This window comes from Xenopus tropicalis, chromosome 7, assembly GCF_000004195.4.
Source record: "Xenopus tropicalis strain Nigerian chromosome 7, UCB_Xtro_10.0, whole genome shotgun sequence".
In the NCBI taxonomy this organism is placed as follows: Eukaryota; Metazoa; Chordata; class Amphibia; order Anura; family Pipidae; genus Xenopus; species Xenopus tropicalis.
In genome coordinates this window covers 68,650,426-68,673,963 of record NC_030683.2, presented here as the reverse complement: position 1 = coordinate 68,673,963, position 23,538 = coordinate 68,650,426, and the positions used below count along the sequence as shown (strand labels likewise).

General features: G+C 35.8%; 1 protein-coding gene across 4 annotated transcripts in view; it reads left to right on the top strand.

Moving 5' to 3' along the window:
- Positions 1-23,538, top strand: part of ntm (neurotrimin) — a 708,001-nt gene that overhangs the window by 606,211 nt on the left and 78,252 nt on the right. For all 4 annotated transcript variants that reach the window (XM_004916004.4, XM_031906604.1, XM_004916007.4 and 1 more), the window contains exon 4: positions 21,691-21,816. In XM_004916004.4, the coding sequence (XP_004916061.1) occupies positions 21,691-21,816 (126 nt within the window). The remainder of the gene's footprint in view (positions 1-21,690; positions 21,817-23,538) is intronic.

The following is a 23,538-nucleotide window of genomic DNA, read 5'->3' as shown; positions in this document are numbered from 1 at the left end:
CACAACTGTTCTTTTTGACATTACCAACAACTTAAATTTTTTTTAAAAAATTCAGCCCCTGGGCAAAGTGGGCAGCAGATTTATCAAATTTCAAGTTGGCATTTTCTCTTGATTCATGAAAAACACAGCAGAAAATATATGTATGGGTATTTTTTAAAACCTCAATTTATTATTCGATTTATGAAAGGAAAAAAATTGTCAGAAAAAAGCTTTGCAAGCAAAAGCTGTTAATAAGTTAATAATAAGAATTGTCTCAGCAAGAAAGAAGAATTATTTTCCCCGGTTATTAAAACATTCAAGATTTTCCTGCTTTATTTAAAATAAATATAATGGATTCTCACTAGTGATGAGCTAAGTTTTTCGCCAGGCATGGATTCGCAGTGAATTTCCGCATTTTGCCATTTGCCAAAACTTCCTTGAAAATTCACCACGAAAAATTCGCCACAAGTCAAAATAGTGACAGTCGTGTCTAAATAGGCGCGTTTTGCAGAGTTTCCGCTATTTCATGAATTTGCTTGTTGTTTCGCAAATTTTGCAGCGAAGCAAAACAGGGCAGATTTGCTCATCACTGATTCCTGCTTGTGTGTTAGTTTATTTCTGCAAAAAATGCAAATATTCTGTTGCATTTTTTTCTTTAATAAGGTAGTGAGTTTTTTTGCTTTCCTCTGGATCAACTAGCACTACAGCAGGTTTTATAGAAACATAAATGTCCGAACCTGATGGACAACCTTAATTCCTAATTACTGCTAATGTCTACATTGTCTGTATAAAATGGAGAATGTTAGTGTAAGGCAGTAGTATTGCATGCTGGGGACAGATCATTTCTGCATCTGAGTACTGCTGAGGGGCTCAGAGGGCAGCAGTAAGGGAAAGGCAGGAGGGAAAAAACACTGGCATACTCTATAATTTGCACACAGTGGTTTGGGAGAAGGGGCATTGTAACTAAACGATTACCAAAGCTCTGGGAAATGTTGCACACTTGCTCTGCTTCACTGAAACCCTGAATACCAATTGTGTTTTATAGCTGGAAGAGTCAGTGCAAGGAATAGTGGGAAGTAAAAAAAAGCCAAAAGGAGAATGTGCTTTATTTTGTTCAAGGAATCAAGCCTTTTTTATTTTGTATGCACTTGTAGAAAATATAATAATTGATTATACATGCTTATAAAATGTGTTGATCATTTATTTTATTTATAAATTTGCTATAATTTTTGGTATGACCCAAGCTCTCCCATACAAATTATATAAACCTTTTTGTGCTCCCACACAACACTCCACCATGTTTATTATAGTGTGTAAACCAACATCACGGTTATTGTTGCCCATAGCAACAGCAATTTAATTTGAACGGTCACCTACAAAGGCAGAGATCTGATTGGTTGCTATGGGTATCATCACACTCTATAATAAATATGCCCTTTACAGTATATCTAGTTGTAAAATGATCTTTCTAATGGAAAATAAATGAGTATTATTCGTAGTCGTAACACATGTGTTGAATTTGTGGATTAGTACTCAATCATCCAGTCACAAAACAATAGTTCTAGCTATCAAACTAAGGGCCTGATTTATCAAACTGGCAATCCTGGGAATTTTCTTGGATAGCAATTGTTGAGTCTTGATCCAACTGGCTGATCTGTTCAATAGGACAGTTTGATTAATTTAATAAAATTGATTAGTATCAATATTTAGCATTCCCGATCTGCTTCTTTGAAGCATGAACATAATTTCCATGTTGATTGGTAAGTTTTGCTCATTATGAATGGATCTTCTCATTAGTAATTCCAGTGGTCATTGTAGATCAGAATTAGTTGCCCAGAACAGTCATTATAAATTCTGCTGCAAAATATTATTTGAAGTTTTTAGTGGCTATATTCATTACATTTTAAAAGAGGCAAAGTAGACAAACCATGTACTAATTATATTCATTTAAATGGATATGTCACATATTTAAATCTTTAAACCTAAAATTTAAAAAGGCAAAATAGTGCACTTTGTGATGCTCATATTATCCTGTTACATGTATAATTTAGAGCTAAGATTACTTTTCTGAGTGCCTGGTGCCTACACATAGGCAAATTGCTGCTGCTAAAATCTGTTTTGCTATAACTTTCAAATGGTCTGTCACTATTTATATCTGTCACTATTTCAAAGACACACATAAGGAAAAATATTAAAAACATTGAAATAGCTGCTCATGTTGGTAATAAATACCCTCTTATATGAAAATTCTTTAGTGCTGTTAAACGTTGACTGACTCGGGATAGTAAGATGTAGTGAAATTGGCAGTATGGCTGCCAATTACCCTTTTGCTTAAATATGGAATATTAAAAAGTTCCACATATTTAGAAATACTTTTTCTGTAAGTATGTGTAGTAGATCTTACATAGTAACTTTAAGTAATGCAATCATGGAAGGTTATTTCTGTCATATATTTGTTGGTGTTGTTAAATTGAATAGTTTGGGACAGAAAACAATAATAGGTAGCAGACAATAAATTAAATAATGTAAGAAAATGAAGTCCTTAAGGGCTTAAAACTACAGGTAGACAGATTTTAAAATGGCAAAGCTACATATGTTTTTTGATATATGCACTAAATAGTCATAATAGGGCAGCAGAACAGTAGCTGTAGCAGCAGTATTATTATTATAAGCTGCCTTCATGTAAAATACCAGGGGTTTCTACTGTGACTCTAGGGCTGAAAATGCAGTTCCCATGTAACATAAAGTAAAATTTATTCTCCCCTAAAATTTTAAGCAAATGCTTAAAAGCTTACCCAACTGAAAACATTGTTAATATGGACTGTGACCAGAAGTAAGCAAATTGTTTAGGGTCATAGTTTAGGAATATATGGACAATACTAGATATTATTTTTTTTTTTAAATGTTTTTATTTTCCTTTTTTCCAAACAAGTAAAACAAATATAAAAGAGGGGGAGAAAGAAAGAGGAAGAAAGAGAGGGGAAGAAAGGTTGGTAGAGAGTTTACATATTTGCTCGCATTGGGATTAGTGAGATATGGGGGGTCGGTATGGTAGGTCCGAAGTGTCTACTGTTCTAGGCAGGGGGACAATACTAGATATTCTTTTCATCTTCAAAACCATTTGCTACAACTGTTGTTCAATGGAAAATTATGGGCATGAATCTCAAAACATGAATCTCAAGAATCTCAACACTTTGAAGAGCAATTTACTTGGCTCTAACAGATAGTATATGCCAGTACAGGTTTGGGATCTATTTTGTGGAATGTTTGCGACCTGGCGGTTTTCTGAAAATAGGATTTTTCTGAAATTTTTATTTTTAATACTAAAATACATTCATGCATTTAAATATTTTGCAGACAGTAGCAAATAAAATAAATACATCCACAGTTTCATCCATTAAGAATATTTTCTTAGCAGTTTGAACTGTACAATATGCCCTGTGTTACTGATTTATATAGATATATTGAACGTCAAAAATATAGAGGAAAATGTTTACATACAGTGCACATATCACATCTCTGGCTGATATAATGGAAAAATGAATCCTGGAAGATGTTTATAGACTTATGTAGAGCACAGTAATATAGATTCCTGTCTGTGGCTATCTGTTAGAGCTCTTCCACAGTTTATTAATCTTCAGAGATTGAGATTTGGGTAAAGAACACTGTTGGTCAAAATGCTTTTGTATAACCGATAACCAAAAAATGCATGGCCAGTGGTGTATGTCTTATTTATATGTGAGTTATATATTTTGATTGCAAACCACTACTTAAAATATCAAGGTATTGATAGAAACTGGCACATTTTGTGTGTATATATATATGTCCAGTATGGAATCTATCCTATATTAAAAAATATCTATATGCACTTTGCAGCTGAATGGCATGCAGAGATGATAGAGGATTGCTTCACCAAAACATTGTAGTTGCTGTTATAATATATGAGGGTTTTGTGGCAAAATATCAACTGGAAGGTTTTAAAACACTAATTTGTTGTTCTTTTGCCAGAAATGCCTTCTAAATGACTGCTTCAGTGAAAGGATAGGGCTTTCTATAAAGCTAACTAAAGACCCTGCTAAATTATTTAAAAACAACTTTTGCCTATTGTTGCAATCCTTTAAAGATTCTTATATATCTCATGGATGGACAGAATTTCAGATATAAAAATATTATTACCCAATTTATTGTATGTATTTTTTTTTATTCCTATTAGAATTCCATCTAACTTTTTAATTAAAGGAACAGTAACACATAAAAATGAGTGTTTAAAAATATTCAAAATATAATGTACTGTTGCCCTGCACTGGCAACTAGTGTGTTTGCTTCAGAAACTGTACTATAGTTTATATAAACAAGCTGCTGTGTAGCAATGGGGGCAGCCATTCAAAGCTGAAAAAAAGGCACAGGTTGCAGATAGCAGATAAGTTTTGTTGTATACAATGGAATTCTACACAGCTTATCTGTTATCTAGTATGTATCCTGTGCTTGAATGGATGCCCCCATGGCTACACAGCAGTCTATTTATATAAACTATAGTTGAGTTTTTTAGGCAAACACATCAGTTTTACCAATTCAAGGCAACAGTACATTATTTTGTCATTCCTTTAAAACACACATTTTACTGTTACTGTTCCTTTAAGGTTGACAAGAAAGATTCCTGGGGTTGCAAGCAATACACTTCAAAGGAGTTAAAGGAAAAGTAACTCAAAAAATTAACTCTAAATATATCCCTTCTACATACTTTTATTTACGTGTACATATGTATCAGAAAAAAATTGCAATATGATAAGTGGTTTTTGAATAAAATACATTACCACTGATTTATAGGGCTTGAACAGCAATCTGGCGACTGCTTGACTTCCGGGTTAATCCGGAAGTTCATTTGCTGCATTCTTTAGAGTAGGAGATTCCGTCCTGGGAGTGATTTACTGGGTTTTTCAACAATGGTGCTGGGAGAGGGATAGGTAATAAAGCATTTCTTCTTCCTAGATAACACTGTCTGCTTGTAGGAATGGATCGTTATCTGAGCCTGCATGGGGAAAGGGGGGATAACGGAGGGAGAAGAAACCCGGAAATGTGCTACAAAAGTAGGGAGAGAGCTGATTCCTGAGCTATATAAGGTTGATTTTCTTAAAAAACACTTATTCTATTGATATTTTGCTATGTTGTATTTGCTAATCAAAGTATTTAGAGATGATATTTTGAATGTGAAAAAATTGTGTTACAGTTCCTAAAAAAAATCAGCTGGTCTTGGTGAACCAGATATTAAAAAGTATTATATTTGCTAATATGATACATCATGCTACATAATTATTAACCTTACAACCCGGGAAAAGATGGTCAGACTGTTTTGTTGAAACCATAGCCACAAAATGAATCATTTTGGTTGAATGAAAGAATTGACAAGAAACTACTCAATAACTTACCTTCAACTGTTAAAACTGCAATAAAAATCTGGCGAGATCATATTGAAGAATCTTCTTTTATTTTGCCATTGGCATCTATTTCAGTTTTAAAACCAGTATTAAACGTGAACCTTAAGAAATGGGTAAAAATGGTTCATTAAGACTGATCAATGTATATAAATCTGTTAATTTCAATTCACTTAAATGTCTATGAAAGGAGAGAAATCTAGAGAAAGGAGTTTACACGGATCCACATTTTTAAAATGTCTGGCCTAATGTTACAATCATCTAATGGAACCTAAATATGTATTCAAGATTCCAGATAAGGGTACATATAATGGGAACAGAAAAAAGTTTTGCCATAAAAGAAAGGCAAAAAGCCATCTTTAGAACACAAAGATTATCTAATTGTATCAGACATTAAGAAAATTACTGCAAAAGACTATAGAATTAGTATCTAACCCCCTCAAAAATATACTCTGGAACTTCAGACTTATGTTGGATGTGTGGTAAAGAAGTGGCAGATATGTTTCATACATAATGGACTTGTGATAACTGAGAGTATCTGCGTTCTCCTTAAAACAACCAAATTTTGCCATGACACCAGAAGCAATGTTACTAAACATATATAATAGTCTACCAAAGAGATCATTTAAAATATTATCTTTTCGAGTGTTGACAGCTTGCAAACTTTTTATTGCTAGACACCAAAAGAAACAAGAGGTACTGGGCATTGCACAAATAAGTAATTTAGAACATTAGCTGGCAATACCAAGAGAATTTAATGGAAAACAGCATATTTGTGGTGATTTTTTCAATACCACAACTTTTTTTTTTCCGGCGAAACCTTGTGAAACATTTTGCTCCTCCTGACTTGGATGGATTCTGTTCTCAAGCTAGTGTTGGTCACGACTACCCTGGCCTTGTGGTCAGAGCCACCTGTTTGGCTGTAAGAGCAATTCTTTTTTTTTTATGGGCTGTGAAGAAATATCCCTCCCTTTCACATCCTTAGGCTTGGCTACATGTGCCTGTCCACCTGCCATTCGCTATTGGCACAGTGTTGCCCCCCCTCCCCTGGAATTTCATGACAAGTACAGCATGACCTCCTCAGCGTTTCACAACAGTGCAGTTCACTAGTGTTTTATAGCAAGCACAAAGTGGCCACCCAGTGCTTCATGACAGGCACAGTGTGCCCCCCTCAGCACTTCACGACAGGCACAATGTGGTCCCCCCAGCACTGCATGACACCCTCCTACTGTCTAAATAGAGCACAGACAGGCATTGTCAAACTGGGGAGTGAGAAGGCAGCGTACAAGCACACACTGATCACCTGCTATCCCACTATCTGAACACAACGGAGACATTACCATATGGGTGATAGCTGGGGAGGGATAAGGCAGCATTGAAGCTTTTGTTAGAACGCAGCTAAAACTTCAGTTTAGTAACTTCCACCCATGCATGTGCATTTCTTGTTTTCATAGTGCATCTTACAACCCTCCATAGAGGGGTCCTGCACATTTGCAAAAACTTGTATTGTTTGTAATATATATATAGAGATTATACAAAGTTATGTATTTCTGTGGCCTACTATGGCCCTCTAATGATTGTCTCCAATTCTTTAATCAATCATTCTTGGAATGGTTTTTAAAAAAAGTACTTATTTTAACCTAAATTGTGAAATGACTGTTTCTTTTGCATTTTGAGCATATTTGCTTTTCCAGAATATTAATACATGAGAATATTTGCCTGGTTCTGACCCAGTTAATAATTTACAAGATCAGCACAGAATCTATGGTTCAGTGTTTACCAATCATGCAAGATCATATGCTCTTTTCATGTTGCTTTACCGTTGACTAAAGACCAACTCATAACTTATGTAATGTGCAGCAGCATTTATAATTTAAGGGTTTTTTTTCTGTTAAAAGTGCCACATTAGTGCCACTCTCCTGAATTTTACATATTTCTGTGAAAACATGAAAATTAATGAATGTTTCTGTGTATTTGGTTAAAATATCAATTTGGCTTTGGTTTTGCATGGATATTACTCTCCTATCCTTTGTAATTACTCCAGCTGTTTCTGTTTTATCTCATTCATCTAATGTCAATAAAGCATGGAAGCAGATGGCTAGCTATTGATTATCTCAGCTGTGGAGATCTATGTGCCAATGATGGGCAATGAGGCACCCCTGTATTAGATACCTGATGGTTAAAGCATCTGAAGGTGACCCATCTCCACAACTCACCCTTTCTTATGTTTTAAATGTATATTCTGTTACCTATTTTCTTTAACTGATAAATCATAACTTATCATGACTTCATTTATATAAACATATCTCTCCCCCCACTGAGGGACAACCATGTATGGGAGTTTCCAACCTTAATGGAAGCACTATGGTACACATCAGTAATTATTTAAGTTGGAGAATGCCAAAAAGATCTTTATTTTAAAAAGGATAAATATAATATGGTCTATTTTAGGGCATATATGCCTAATATAACAAGACATGGCTGCAATTAGCTTAAAAACAGTGCAGGACTGTTTAATATTGAGCAAATAGTAAGGTAACATGATGCAACATCTAGGGTTCCACCTTGAGGCCAAGCCAATCCAATCCAAAGGAAGAATGCAACTGTGATCTTTGTCTGCCCCAGAAGTCATCCTAATATAATGCATTTAAACATATCTCAAAGACGCAATACAAAAATCTGAAAATGGTCAGTTTAATTTCCCATGTTGCATCATTTACTTGTATTAGCCATTTCTGGATTGTATGATCTACATGCTATGTTTTTTCTTATTTATTCCTATGGCATTTTTAGAAGTCACCATTTGAGTTTACCATTTGATAAATACGTTTCTAAAAAAAAACCCATAGGAATAAAGAGATAAGATAAATCTGCCCCTTAGAGTTGCCTTTCAATTGATATATACAATGTCTCTAGCTGCACTAGCTCTAGATAATGAAAAAAGGAAAAAAAGCCAAATAACTTTACAAAGATAAAAACTTAAAGGGGACCTGTAACTCACACATAAAAAGCTGTGTAATAAAAATCATTTTCAAATTAAACATGAAACCCAAATTTCTTTTTTTATTAACACATCCATACCTATTGTAAAGGCATTTAAAAATCCCAGCTGTCAATCATATATTCCCTGCCCCTCCTCTATGCCTTAGCCATAGAGGTGGGGCAGACATTTACTTTCACTTTCCATTCAGCATTCTTACTTTACCCCTCCCTTCTCACCATCTACTTGTGTAGCCAGTGCATGGACATGTGCATCAGGTCTCCCATTCACGGCATACATGTTGGTAATTTTAACCAACAAGAACCTTACTGTACAACAAGACCCTGAGACAAGGTTCTCAGTTATGAAATTATTTATTTATTAAACAAACAAACAAACACAGAGTCTTGTGGAAGCTTTCAGCAACACAGATCAGCAACTGAAATGTGTCACTAACAGCTTCCAATGAGCCCCTGAAAGTCTTAGCCTTTTATAGAGGATGACATACCTTATCTAAAAAGTATATGATACCCCTTTTACAACTTTCTGTGTGCTCTGTGGTTAGAGCTGTGCAAATAGTTAAGTGAATGGAGGGGCTTAGCTAGTCAGCACTATCATGTCTGGCCCTTGTGATTTTATAAGATGTTATACTAGACTTTGCTATTCTATTTTATACCTTGCATATATAGTATATTTATGTCTAAACATACACAAGATTTTGGGGTGATACAAAGCTTGCTTTAATAAGTGTCCACAAAATGGAACCTGCCTGCTTGCTGTGATTGTGTAATTCCAAGACTGACGAAAACATAATTTATATTATTTATATAGTGTAAATAAGTTTATTTTGCTTGACAAACACAATAGAAAAGAATTTGGAATTATTTCTTAGGATGACAGGTCCCCTTTAACTAACTCATCAAAAAGGGGCAGATTTGTGTTTGCTCGATCCTTTTGGCTGCCAAACTTCTTCTTATTTAAGAAAGCCTGCTTGGGGAAAAAAATATCTCAACTAACAAGTTTTTTTCCCCCAAAACGTGTGAGTTCATTAACTCAAACTGAGTTTCATTCATGATTGCTCTATCGAAAGCGTAAATAGATAATAAATTACAGTACCATTGTCTTGATGGTCTTACAAGTGAGTTAAACATGATGAGCAATTATGTATAATTTTATGCAGATATATGATGTATAGTTTATTACTATCACTTTCAGTCCTGCATATGTATAGTTTTGGATCTACTGGAACTGTCATCTTGGAGAAAGAGACATCAGCTTGCCACTGACCTGGAAAACTGTTGCAAAGTCCTCTAAAAAGATACTGAATCTTAAATCTGTTTCAGAGCAGAACTCACGGAACTATCCGTCAGTCAGAAACACTGTACCTATACTCAGCTGCAGCTGCCTAGGTCCTTATCAGTTACATTATCAAAAGGCAGCACCTGCCACTGGAGATAACTACTCTACTCACTAGTTCAGTAAACACATCGATACCAAAATGAAACTTTGGAATTTAAGATAAAGTATAGCTTGATAGCTATCAATAAAATTATTTGCTTTTCTGGTTGTTTGTGTTTTTCTTGTCATAATTTCTTGATTTGATATATATCCTTACCATTCATAAGTGCATTTGAATCGTTCCTCTGCATATTGTGCCAGCTCTGTTCATTTTTGCTTCTTTAACCTCACATTTCCTTTATGACACATGTTATCATTCCCTTATTATCATTCTTTCCTTCTTTATCTTTTCATATTATTAAAAAGCAACTTATATCTTTTTATTTTAATCATCGTCAACCTTACTTTTCACTGATTAATAAAACCATGATCTGATTTTTCATTATGTCCTGTTTTCTACGGTTTCTATTAATTTGATCTACTAAAACACAGTTTGTCACTCATTTATAGTTTTGATTTAAGATATGTAAGATCTTGATAGTAGAAGCTTCTAGGCTTTATGTTCTCCAATGTATCTGTTTTATTTATTTCTTGTTGTTATTGCTTTCAATTCTAAGGAATTCTTAATTGTTGAGGCACTATAAATAAAATTAAATAATACAGTTTACTGATGCAGAATATAATGTTTTACCACAGAACAATAAGACAGGATGCCAACAATGTTTCAGGATAATAAAATGCACTTTAAAAAGATCAAGTTAAAAAAAAAAACAACCTCCTCAGACTAAATTTTGGGAATCTAATATTCTAAACAAATATATATCATTTTTTAAAGGATATTTATTATCTTTGTGGAGATGTTGGGTTGATATGGGTTGATATGGCAGGGAAAACATATGATAGGGGCAGAACATATTCTGTAATAAATAAATAAATAAATAAAATGTGAGCATTTTCTCTGATCCAAGATTTTTGAAGACATAACTGATATATATTAAAAATATAAATGATTTATTCTCTTAATGAGGATGAATCCACACAATATCAAAACTTATGTCTAAAGATATCTAGAAAACAATTGAGCATGCATTGGCATTATTCAGAAAGGTACAGCACACAGCCGATATCTACCAACTAACACAAGACACAAGACTTGGCATTTGTTGGCAGGTATCAGCTGTGGGTGCCTGCACCCGGGTGGATTCAACGCAGGTGCAGGTACAATGAGAAGATTTTCTTGTCAGCCTGTGCTTACCTTTCCTCTGAGCCAATGCAGTTTCTAATCATTAGTTATAGAATATAATCAGAAGGAACCCTTATTTCCCCCCCCCACATTTTGGAGCTATAGCTGGCTTTCAGTAAAATAACATAACTCCAGCGGTCTGTGTTGAGCCATTTATTTTTTATTCTATTTGATCTCTTCACCTATTCTGTGCTATGTTTAATTATATTCCAGCCCAACAACCCATGGGGTTGTCCCAACTCATGCTTCAAAAAAAAAAAAAAAAAGAAAATCATTCTTGTAGCATTTTCCCTTTAGCTATGTTACAATTTCTAATTAATGTTAAAATCAACTAAACTTACCTTTACCAAACTGTACTATAATATGAAAAATTTACAAAAAGCTTCCAGAATACTGAAGCACCACAATGATGAATCCCCCCACAACATAATTAGTGCTTAGATAGGAATAAGTATGAAATATAAAAGGAATGTAAAAGCCTTCAGTTAGTAGCAGGAGTTAAAACCTTTACTACTTTATAGGGAATTTGTAATGATTTAGTGCCCAAAATCAATATGCTCAAAGTTAAACCTTGTCCTATTAGTATTCATACATCTAGTCCTCTGCATTATTCTTTGGGAGCTAGCTGATAAATGCTATTGCTGAAATACTGTTGCTTGCCTACCAGTTCAGTTCAAAAAGCAAGTTATATTCAGATAGCTTTATATTGTATATAGATTCTGAAGGTTATAGAATATGAGTATGACAGAAAAGGATCTTCTGTTTTCCATAGGTTTGCTGCATGTCAGTGTGTGAAATAACATGTGGACGCAGGATATTTGCTCCCGGGGTGGTTTGAAGGAACAACAGATTTAGACACAGAGATTAACAAGAGCGTGTTTTTTAGTAAACAGAGCTTATTGATTAGTTTACTCTTTCCTGAAGCAAAACAGGGATTACTGAGCCTTCCTATACTATATATGTACGGGGAAAAAGTTTAAAAAAAATCATACAACATCTCAAAAGCAAAACTGAATTATTCAGAAAGAATCTACACTTTTACATAAATCTGTGCTCAGTTTCCATTACCTTGCTTATCCTCGCTGAGTACATGTGAACTCATTTTGTTTGATTTGTTTCTTACCTGATTTGTTGTTGAATCCAAGTATTTTTTTTACTCCATATGGCGTTTATTCTCAAAAGCTACAGCATTTCTGTAAACCTTTCTATTGTGACCACACTTGTTTTTATCATACTGGTGTATTTCATAGCAAATTGCAGTGTTACACATCAGTCCCTATGCAAGAGGAACTTAATATAATTTGATACTAACTAATGCACACAGTCTTTATAAAAACCTCCCTTTCATTTTGCTGTAAAAGAAAACTTTTACATGTGGAGGGCACAAAAAGGCTCAAAATGCTCTTGTAAGAAATCAGTTGTAGCCAGTTTACCACCATGTTACCCTTTTTAACTTTCACCAAAATGTATTTCTCAGTGTTTCTCAAACTAAACACTTACCTTACTGTCCTGAGTATCTTTTCTTATCCAGGGTTGGATTGCAGTCTCTACGTTCCCAGGTCAGCCACAGCCAAAACATTTGCATCACCATACCCTATGCCTCTATTTATTATACTTTTTTAGTATTAACAAGAGTTAATTTTAGGATGGATTTTTTTTTATGTATTTCACTTGACCAATTTTGATATATGACCTAAAACTTTGTTAGGACACAGTTAGCCCCATCCAAACCTAAGCTGTTATTTTGATCAGTTTGACATGCAGTTTTTTATGTTTCTGAAAATCTGACTCTTTCAATTGGCACCAGTTCTCTCAGTATTGGTCATAACTTGGAACATGGTGTGAGATTTATCAAACAGAAATGAGGTTTAGTACTCCATATCTCAGTTTCATGCAGAAAGAAGTCAAGGAGTGTGAAGTTTTACTACATTTTATAAATCTAGACCATTAATTTGTTTTACTGTGATAGCATGAAATGATGATGGTGATGATATAAAACCCATCAAGAGCAAAGTGCTGAATACTGCATTTCCTTACTGCCTTTTTCTGTTAATGTATTTATTCAGATAATCATAGTATGTAAAGGAGAAGACAACCCAAAGTAATTAAGAGTAGCTTCTGTTATGTGCAAACATAGTTGGCATTGTTAAAAGAATACTAAAATCCAATAAAGTATTAGACTACAAATACTTTATGATTTAGGCTTCCATGGCAGCCCAATAACACCACAGGCCCACAGCAGTGAAAATTCATACGTTCGAAGATACCCTTTTAGCTCTCTGTATTTCTTTTCTGCTCAGGCATGGCATATGCTAATTTTGCTTTGGGCTGCTCTCATTCAGACAAGATAAGGAATTAACAATTAAACAGTAGAAAAATATTGTCAAACATAACCTAATATTTAAAATATTTCTATATCTGATTAGTGATGAGCAAAATTTTTTTGGCAGGCATGGATTCGCAGCAAAATTCCACAATTCACCATTGGTGATTTTTTACATGAGACTGCGAAAAAATTCACAACAACAAAAAGTTGCCAAGACAAAAATGTTGCTGATACAAAAAATACCCATTGACTTTAATAGGAGTAAAAAAAAAAGTAAAAAAAGTCACATGTAAAAAATTGTCTGCATAAAATTTGTCACCTATTGACTTCAATGTGTTTTGCAAATTTTTCACCATTTCATTAATTTTTTGTCAGTTTTGCAGATTTTTTCATCAAAGCAAAATTGGACAGATTCGCTCATCATTATGTCTGATCTATGGCTGTAATATTTTCTTCTGGGGTTTATTAAATCACACACAGGATGCATATTTTGTCCTTTTCTGCATGATAAAAATTGGTTTTACTGTATTTTATGAAGCAAGCCGCACGATACACAAATGAAAGAACAGAGTTTACCTTACAAATAAGTGCAGTTTGTTACAAGTTGGAGTGGGTTGTCCTAATTTTGTCACGTCAAAATTGGGCGCGGTCGCATAGAAATTGGAAACGGTTGCACCAAAAAAAGAGGCGGCGAAAAAAAAGATGCAGGTGACAAAAAAAATTGCGTGACAAATGTGTTTCTAGGATTTTCCACTGTTTTGCGAATTTTATGGCGAAGCGAAACGGGACAGATTCACTTATCACTAGTAACTCTATATATATTTTATCTATATTTATTTTATCTATTTACATCTTATATCTTACTTTCTAAGTACTTAACCATTGTATTAAGCAGAGCTTATCTTTCAAGCTTGCAAGGTGACCTAACAAGGTCAGATCATGGGGTGTTGTGGTTGATTACTTTGAAAGCATGCTTAACCTGTGGGATGTTACAGATTTTATATTTGATTTTGACAAAGATCCAAAAAAAAAAAAACCCTCCATTAAGGGATATAGAAGTGAATCTGACAGTGTATGTATATGTCAGAAACCACACAGTGCCGTAAAGTGTGCTCTAAGCATACAAATAGCTATGCTCTCATTGCTGGAAAAGACAAATTGCATGGTTTGTAAATACTACTGTTGATGTTTATAGGCTGCAGCCCTGTGATTGGTCAAGTTACTTGATAATCAGTTATTTGGCCAATTAGAGTGCTGATATGCATGAAACTGGAAAAAGTAATTTTCTGCCCTTACTGTAGAGAACAAGAGGGCAGCCTGGGAAGTGTCAATGTTATGCTAATTGCATGCCACAACAGAAATGTGGTAGAAAATACTTTTGTAATGTTCCAAATTTTGTAAAGTAATTTCTCTACTGAATCCTAATAGGTTTTCCACACTTCCCTGGCAGTATAAAGCCTTTCTTTAGGCTTAAAGCAATGAAGACTTTATTACAATGCATTGCCTTACAGCATATAAAAAGTAAGGCTTCCTATAAAATATGATTTGTGTGTCTCTTAATATATATTTTGTGTTTTGAACAGTTTTTTAGTAGGTCCATCTGGATAATATAAATTGTACAGTCTTAGCATGTATACTGCAGCAATAGGAGGGTTAATGGTGGGTTGCTTTTGCAGATACAGAACATTTCTTGCACTTTTTTGCTGAGACGAGTTGTTCAGAACCCACAGGGGAGAATGCCAGCCCATAAAAAATTGCCCAGAACTCCTTGTGAAATGCTGACATTGGCTAATGTGCCGTTGATGTCATTTCCCTTGTGACCTTCTCCCCTTAATGTCCTTTCCAGATGCTTACGATCTTTAGAGAATAAGGTACAGACAACTAGTTTCTTACAATTCTATACATCTGCCATAAATGAAGGGGAATAAGACCCATCAGAGTTTGTGAATCATAAGGTGAGACAAGCACAGCAACATCCCAGTTGTAAAGAGCAGGTTTCCTCTTTAGTTTTAAGGCAAATGTTTTATTGGTTTGACCTTATAACATGCATTTTTTACAGTAGGCTGTTTACAGTGATTCATTTGCTCCATTTCTCTTCAAATATATCTGCTGATAGATTTAAACAGTTTTTGTTCTGACCTCTTTTAAAATGCCCTTTCATATAAATTACTGTTATAAAGAATGTGATGCGGTTGGTTTCTGTGTTTTGTCTTTTGTTTTGAGAGAGGATATGTAGCACAATAGTATTGTAACTGTAATTAAAGTTTTTTTTAGAAGAATTCTATCTGATTATAAAATTATGGAATATATTATACAGGTGATGGAAAATAGTTTTGTCCCACACCTTGTGTCTCAACCCCTTAATCTTATAGATCAGTGCTGTCCAACTGGCGGCCCGCGGGCCGCATGCAGCCCTCGACCCCCCTCTGTGTGGCTGTCCAACTGTCTGGCTGCTTTGATGGCTTAACTTTGTGTTAGCTTTAAATGGTATCAGTACTGAGATTAACTGGCCCCCTGCATGGTTCTCACCTCAGATTCAGGCTGTAATCCCTCTGTATTGTTTAAAAATTTAATTCCCTGTGTTGTTCACACCTTTTAATCTCTGCATTGTTCACCCCCTGCAGAGTTCACACCTCAGGCTCAGGCTGTAATCATCCACATTGTTCACCTTTTCACACCTCAGACATTGTATGTACTGCCTGGCCTATGCTGCCTGTGTATAGGCAGCATAGGGTAGGCAGAGTATTGCACATAGGCAGCATAGGGCAGGGAGGGTATGGCACCCACAGGCAGCATAGGACAGGCAGAGTATGGCACACACAGGCAGCATAGGACAGGCAGAATATGGCACACACAGGCATCATAGGGCAGGTAGAGTATGGCACACACAGGCAGCATAGGGCAGGCAGAGTATGGCACACACAGGCAGCATAGGGCAGGCAGAGTATGGCACACACAGGCAGCATAGGGCAGGCAGAGTATGGCACCCACAGGCAGCATAGGACAGGCAGAGTAGGGCACACACGGGCAGCATAGTACAGGCAGAGTGCTGCCTGTGTGTGCCATACTCTGCCTACCCTATGCTGCCTGTGGGAGGTGAACCTGGCAGGGGTTGGTTCTGGGAGTTTGTTAGCAGTTGGAAATAGCCATTAAATTAAGGTGAGTAATTATATGCTGGGAGTTGCTGTGCTATCCACAGGGGAGGAGGAGGCATATGGATTTAAGGGTGTGTCTTAATATGACATAATATAATTCTTTAACATATGAATGATGGTTGATATCCCTGCAGCGACCATTGTGATAAAATGGGTGTGGTTTGAAGTGGGTGTGGTTTAAAATGGGGGAGTTGCCAAAACTGGCTTCCATAAGCGGCCCTCCACCATGTATGCAAGAGAAATTCCAGCCCCTCGGCACCGCAGAAGTTGGACAGCACTGTTATAGATTGTAAACTGTTTTAGGTAGACACAAGCACAATTTAAGCTTTAAGAAAAAGCTTATGTTTTTTTTTTTTTTTTAAATAGGCAGAATCTTTTTTTAGCAAAAGTTTGCTCACGGTGACTATGTACGGACCTGTCAACTTTGCTGGATTTTTCAGTCTGTATTCTGTATTTTTAACTTTATAACATATGTGTAGGCTTGCGTATTGCTAAAATCAGGTTTTAATTTTTTTATTTCATTGAGTTCTTGCAATATAAAGGTCTCTTTTGTACTGCGCTGCTCTAGGGTATATGTGTTAGCTCCTTCAATTCAATGGACCCTACAGTATATTATGAGTTATGTACCTGCCACAAAGGCTGCTTTAGATCATGCTCCTAAAGTGACGCTGACACTGCAATTGAATTTCCACCATCAAACGATTTAGCTGACAGAATACTTGTATGCTGTCTTGTGTATCTTTGTGATTTGATTGTTGTGCATTTTGTTTGCCATCAGCTGAAAAGTTATGCATGTATGGCACATACAGAAACATGTGACTTCTACTTGTCATAGGATGAGACAGTAATCCTTTCACTAACATCAAGTTTTCTATAATATATATATATATATATATATATACACATACATACACACACGCACTAATTTTATATTATACCCATCATTTACAATCTCTACAAACTTTAAAAAACTCCCATTGACTTCTATATGAATTTACAAGCTTTTAGATGCTGAAGTTTTACATTCAAGTTTTCAGTTTTACATTAAACGTTTTTTTTAGTATGAAGGCCTTCAGTCTCAGCTTTTATATGATCATTGAACTCCTCTGGAGTGAATATCCCTATATTTTACAATAGGGAGTATTTTATTAACAATATTATATACAGTATACATATAACACACACACAAGCACAATCCACAGTCTGCAATCAAATCACAGTTTTTTGACCATATTTTACAAGACCACACTTCTTAAATTAAAAATGAAAATTGCTGTTTATTAACAGGGTTATGGTAGCTTTCCTCGAGAGTTTTTCTCTTTAGCTTTATCTCTCTTTCTTTATATATATTATATATATATTACATATATTTGTAACACTTGTTTCATAAGGCAAATCCTGGCTAGTAGCGTAGTGGCTAGTAGCGTAGTGTAGAGCATGTTTTACATGCGACTTTTAATACTTAGGCATGGGCCTCCGCTAAGTGGGGGATTTACTATGGAGCTGAGGGTGTAGTTGAACTACAACTAGCTGAGGTTGTGTGGTGCAGATAGTATAAATGGACGCCAGAGGATTCTTATGGTGAACTATAATACAGATTTATTGTCCAAGACACAGATGTCATGCAGGGTTGTTATACTCACAAGCAGTTGAAATAGAATGTCACAGTGGTAAATAGCAGTTGTGACCAATAGAGACAGTATAGCCCACGGTGGAGATATGCAGAGGTATTAGCTGAGAGCCCAAGATGGATGCCCTTTACTGGAACGGATACCTACAGCCAATGGTGGTTCAGGGGTAAGTACTAGCCTGAAACCTTTGTCTTAACTGTATTCCCTACAGCAAGGCATACAGACACTATATCAGTCTGCAGGGGGAGTGGTCAACCTGACTAAACCTATAGGGAATACAGTTACATAACTGAAACCTGAGTATAAGGCTCTGCCCAATAACAGTACAGATTGTGAAGAGGTAGGGGTAAAGCCATAGGGAGGTAACCCTATGGGTCCCTAAATATTATACATATAAAAGAAAGAGTGCAGAAAAAATTCCAATGTTTCGTGCATGACCAGTGCTCTTCCTCACTGGTCGTGCTCGAAACGTTGGAATTTTTTCATTTGTATCAAGCCCCTGTGTGTGCGGTACTTTTTCTATTATATTTTTGTTTTTGACTTGCACCAAGTGCATTTGGACTTGTATATGGTGTACTCCTCTCTGTGTACTAATATATATATATATATAATATATATATATATATATATATATATATATTGTAAACTAGCGGGATCCAAGACAGACACTTTCTTGGCTTTAAGGCAGTTTATTTATACAGGGGTGCCCATTTCAGCATACAAAACAAATCATAAAAATAAATCCTGCCCACTTGGCGCTACCTTCACACATTAGATTAGTCCCCTCAATAACCTGGGCCCCTTGTGGACTACCAGTGGGAAACACAAATGTTGGGGTCACCCCTGTACTCACAACACTTCTGGGGAATTAGCTCAGCCTCCTGGCTTTCCTTTCAGCTCCTTAGATCCTCAGTCTCAGTTTCTCAAGTCTGGGCTCCCTCTGCTCCGTGCAGTGGCAGGAAGCACCCCCAGCCCCTCTGGGAGTCCTAACACAGAGAGGTATCCTTCCTGCTCTGTGCCCTGCTCTGAGAGACTCTCTCACACCTTTCCATACTATTAAATACTTTTCCACAGGGCAGCCTTCCTGTGGAAAGTAAGCTCCAGTAGGTGAGCTGGACTACTGGAATGGATCGCCTGATCCGCTTGTTCTATCCAGAACCCTATAGCTTCCAGGGTCAGACAGCAAAACCCTTTAAACAGAGAACCCATTCTCTGTTTATCAACCTCTCCCTTAAAGCCTACATCTCCCACTACGGAGAACTTAAAGGGAAAACTCACATTTTCTCTCATTTGTTGGGTCATTCTATCACAATATATATATAGAAACGAGTTGCTGGAAAGCTGCACACCATAAGAACAAGATAATACCTGGGTGCTCGTGCAGGAGGTATAGATACTCAGGGTAGTATTGACAGCACACGCAGGGTTTTCATATGAAAAATCACAAAGGTGTAGATGAATAAATGTGAGGCTTTATACGATGTGGCCCACGTCAAACTAACGTTTCGGCCGTATCCACAGCCTTTCTCAAAGTCTTTGAGAAAGGCTGTGGATACGGCCGAAACGTTAGTTTGACGTGTTTCCATCAATAAATATTTTCTTTATTTTTACTAAGTGCTGTGAGTGCGGCATCTAATTTGGACTATATATATATATATATATATATATATATATATATATATATATATATATACAGTATATACAAAAAACATTGTCTAGCACACTTGACATACAGTATTTTTTCTTTTTATGTAATCAGTTGCTTTTTGTTAGTTAACCATTTAACCATATAACTCATGTATGTATGTATGCAGATAATTTTGTCTTCTTCACATGCACTAATTACCCATATGCTCTTCTGAACTTTCTGTGAATCGCTGACTCACTGTGTTTACTAGACTGGCAGACTCATATGAGCTATGTGTAAGGTGATAAAGTTAGTCACACTTTTAAATATATCAAGCGTCATTGATGCATTTTATATTTTGCTAGTTTGGGGATATATTGTCTTATGCAGTTTTATTATGGACACAAAATGATCAATAAATAGCTGACAGTGCATCCATTCTGCCCAGATTTGAAGAATTTATACTCTGCTATAAAGCAATGCAGAAATTCCTGTTAGAATACTAAATGTATGTATGTATATCTTTATTTATAAAGCGCTACTTATGTACGCAGCGCTGTACAGTAGAATACATAATACAAACGGGGTATTAAGATAATAATAGATAAATACAAAGTATTACAATAAACACAAATAAATACAAGGTACAGTTGCAATAAGATAACAGTCAAAGACACAAGAGGATGGAGGTCCCTGCCCTGTAGAGCTTACAATCTAGATGGGAGGGTAACTTACAGACACAAATAGGCAAATATAAGTGCTGTAGGTCACAGTGGGTGACATTACAATATAAGTGCTGATTCCCAGATCAGGTCCTGGGCGAGTGCTCCAAAAGGTCTTTAAGTTTGTTTTTAAAAAGACTGGGGGAGGATTCTCTCCGGAGGAAATCAGGGAGGGCATTCCAAATGTAAGGGGCAGCAAGGCAGAAAGGTTTAAGGCGGGAAACAGCAGTAGTAGTGGAGGGCGCAACCAAACAATTGCTCTGCGAGGAATGATGATGAGAGCAGTCCAAAGCATTGCTTCAGTCAATATTTTAAAGCATCAAAGTGCAAAAGAAATTATGATGAAATAAGAGAAACATTAAGTCAGTTCTGGTTTCAGTTGTTAAAAATGTATTTTACTCTGAGGTGGGTGTGTTCTAACAATCCCTGCTAAAAGCATAGTAGGAATTTTAAATGGGTTATAGAAATTATTTTTTTGAAGTTCATTTAAATGGAAGATTATGTTGTATGATATGTATTTATGGGCGGCTCTCGGGTTCTAAGATCAATTCTACCCTGAGCACTATTTATAAGGATTTTACATGTTCTCTCTGTAAATAGATTTCCTTCTGGTACTTTCCTTCCATATTCCAAAAACATGCAATGAGGTTAAGGCTAATCCCCCACAGAGAGATAAGTTGACCTGATAAATCTTTGCTAGTAAGGGTGATTAATTACTCTGAAATGCCTATCCACCAGCAATTCCATGGGAAAAGGTATAGGGGCCATTTTGTTTTTTGAATGAAGTTTGGGAGAGCTCTGGACACCACAGAGCCCTGTACTTACTGCCCACCTTATGGAAAATGATACCAATAGAAACATATAACCACTGTGTGGGTTAAGAAAGAAATCTGTTTTAATATTATCCTATGAGCCTATTTGACTCATTGGTGACAATAGAGAGCTGTACAATGCAGGAGTACAATGCAATCAGTATGATCTATTAACTATTACACAAACTGGTCTTACATCTTATTAAGCATTGGCGTAGATGGAACGGAAAACACTTTATAAGTTTTGTAACCATTATAGTTAATAATAGGGTAGCAGAAGTGAACAGTAGGCACATTTCATATAAAGATTCTAATGGCAGGGTCCTTACACCTTTTAAAAGCATAAACAATTTTATATAAATTTATTCTCTTTTGATTTTTACAGTGCCCCCTCGAATTGTTGATATTTCTTCAAGTATTGCTGTTAACGAAGGCAGTAATGTCAGCCTGATTTGCATTGCAAATGGGAGACCTGAACCTGTAGTTAACTGGAGATACCTGTCCCCTAAAGGTAAGTGATGTTTTACTCCATAGGGATCATTTACTGACAAAAGGTAGGAAACTTAAAAAATAAAACAATCATAATGTTTTTTCATACTTTCCATGCTGCCCTGCTGTCAGTGCCTGTGCTATCCAAAATGGAGTACAAGGAGATATGCTTTCCCCATGAATATAGGCTGCCTGCATTAGGCAGCACTGTATCCATGAGCAATGGACAAGGGGAAGACATGTTGGTGTCTTCTAATCCCCTATTTGGTGTGTGCAGGATACAATGGAGTACTAATATCTTCTAGTAGGTGTAAGAACAGGGCTGCCTTGCTGCTACCGTTGCTGCACTCTGCAACAGGTACCAGGTTTTTAATTGTTTAATATAGGCATGCACTGAACCTTTTATATTGGTATTAAGGCGAATCCATGGGTATGGATCCAGCCAAATACCGAACTGATTCCAAACCCATGCGCTGGACGGAAATAGCTTGATTGTATTGCATGAACAGCACGTTTTTTTCAATACATAGGGTTCAGATTCAGTTCAGCCAGGCTTTTGGTTTCGGCCGAATCTGAATCCTAGCTTGGGTTTGGGCAAATCCCAAAAAGAAACTGGACATCCCTTATTTAATGTCATGACAATAAATGTAATTATTTAAATATATTTGATGAGTGAATCTGTCCTGCTTCACTTCACTGGAAAACATTTTTCTCCATGCATTGAGGTTAATGGGTGTCTTTCTTTAAAGTTTTTTACCTCACTTCAAATGTATTTTTTCTGATGCCAAATGCATTGAAATAAACTGCAGTTTTTTCTCACTCCAAATGCAGCAAATTTAATGAGCTTTTGCTACTGTGTTTTTTCCACGTTTTGAATAGATCATTCAGAAAACTGATTTTGTGGTGGCTAAGTGAAATTAGTATATACTTATTTTATAAATGTAAAAATAAACCACTGCAAAAATTCAGCAAACAAATTCATGACTGCTGAAAAAATTCACTCATCGCTAATCTGTTATATGAGATTAATAAATTACGTTTATAAAATAAGTAAGTACTATTTTCATCGAACCACCATAAATTTACTATTTTGACTAATCTATTCAAAACAAAGAAGTAAGTAACTTCAAACCTAAATGGCAATAGAATTTGTTCTCACTGATTGTATCATATTATACAGTAGCCCTGGAGCCTCTCATATTTATATGTCAATGCAAGGGGTCCCTTGAACTCCCTTCCCCTATCCCATAATACTAGAAGGGTAAATGGTTTATAAATGTGAGCATAAATAATTGAGTACATGCCCAGTGCCTCTGACCGAGCTGCACAAACTTTTTTTTTTTTTTTTAGAAAACAATTGCAAATAAGATATTTAAGGCAACTTGGTCTATTTAAAAAAAATTCTGTAACAGTTGTGGGGGGCTGCTTTTCTGGGTGGGGTCATATAGAAATGACTTTTAGGAGAATAATTTCACAATTTAACATTTTAGCTAAAGGCTACCAAGCTCTATATCTGTATTGTAAATATTTGCCAAAAGTGCTGTGAGTTATTGAAATAGGCACATTTAATGTTTTTTACATGCTGGTTTGTGTTAAACTATGTAGAATAAAGTAAGCTGCAAGCTGATTGTGATAGCATTACATTACACTTATGGGCATCAACTTTCTCATTTATCACATGTTGACTTTCTAGCGTGCCATTTCCTACTCTATTTTCTTCTATAGTAGTTTGGCATCATTAAAG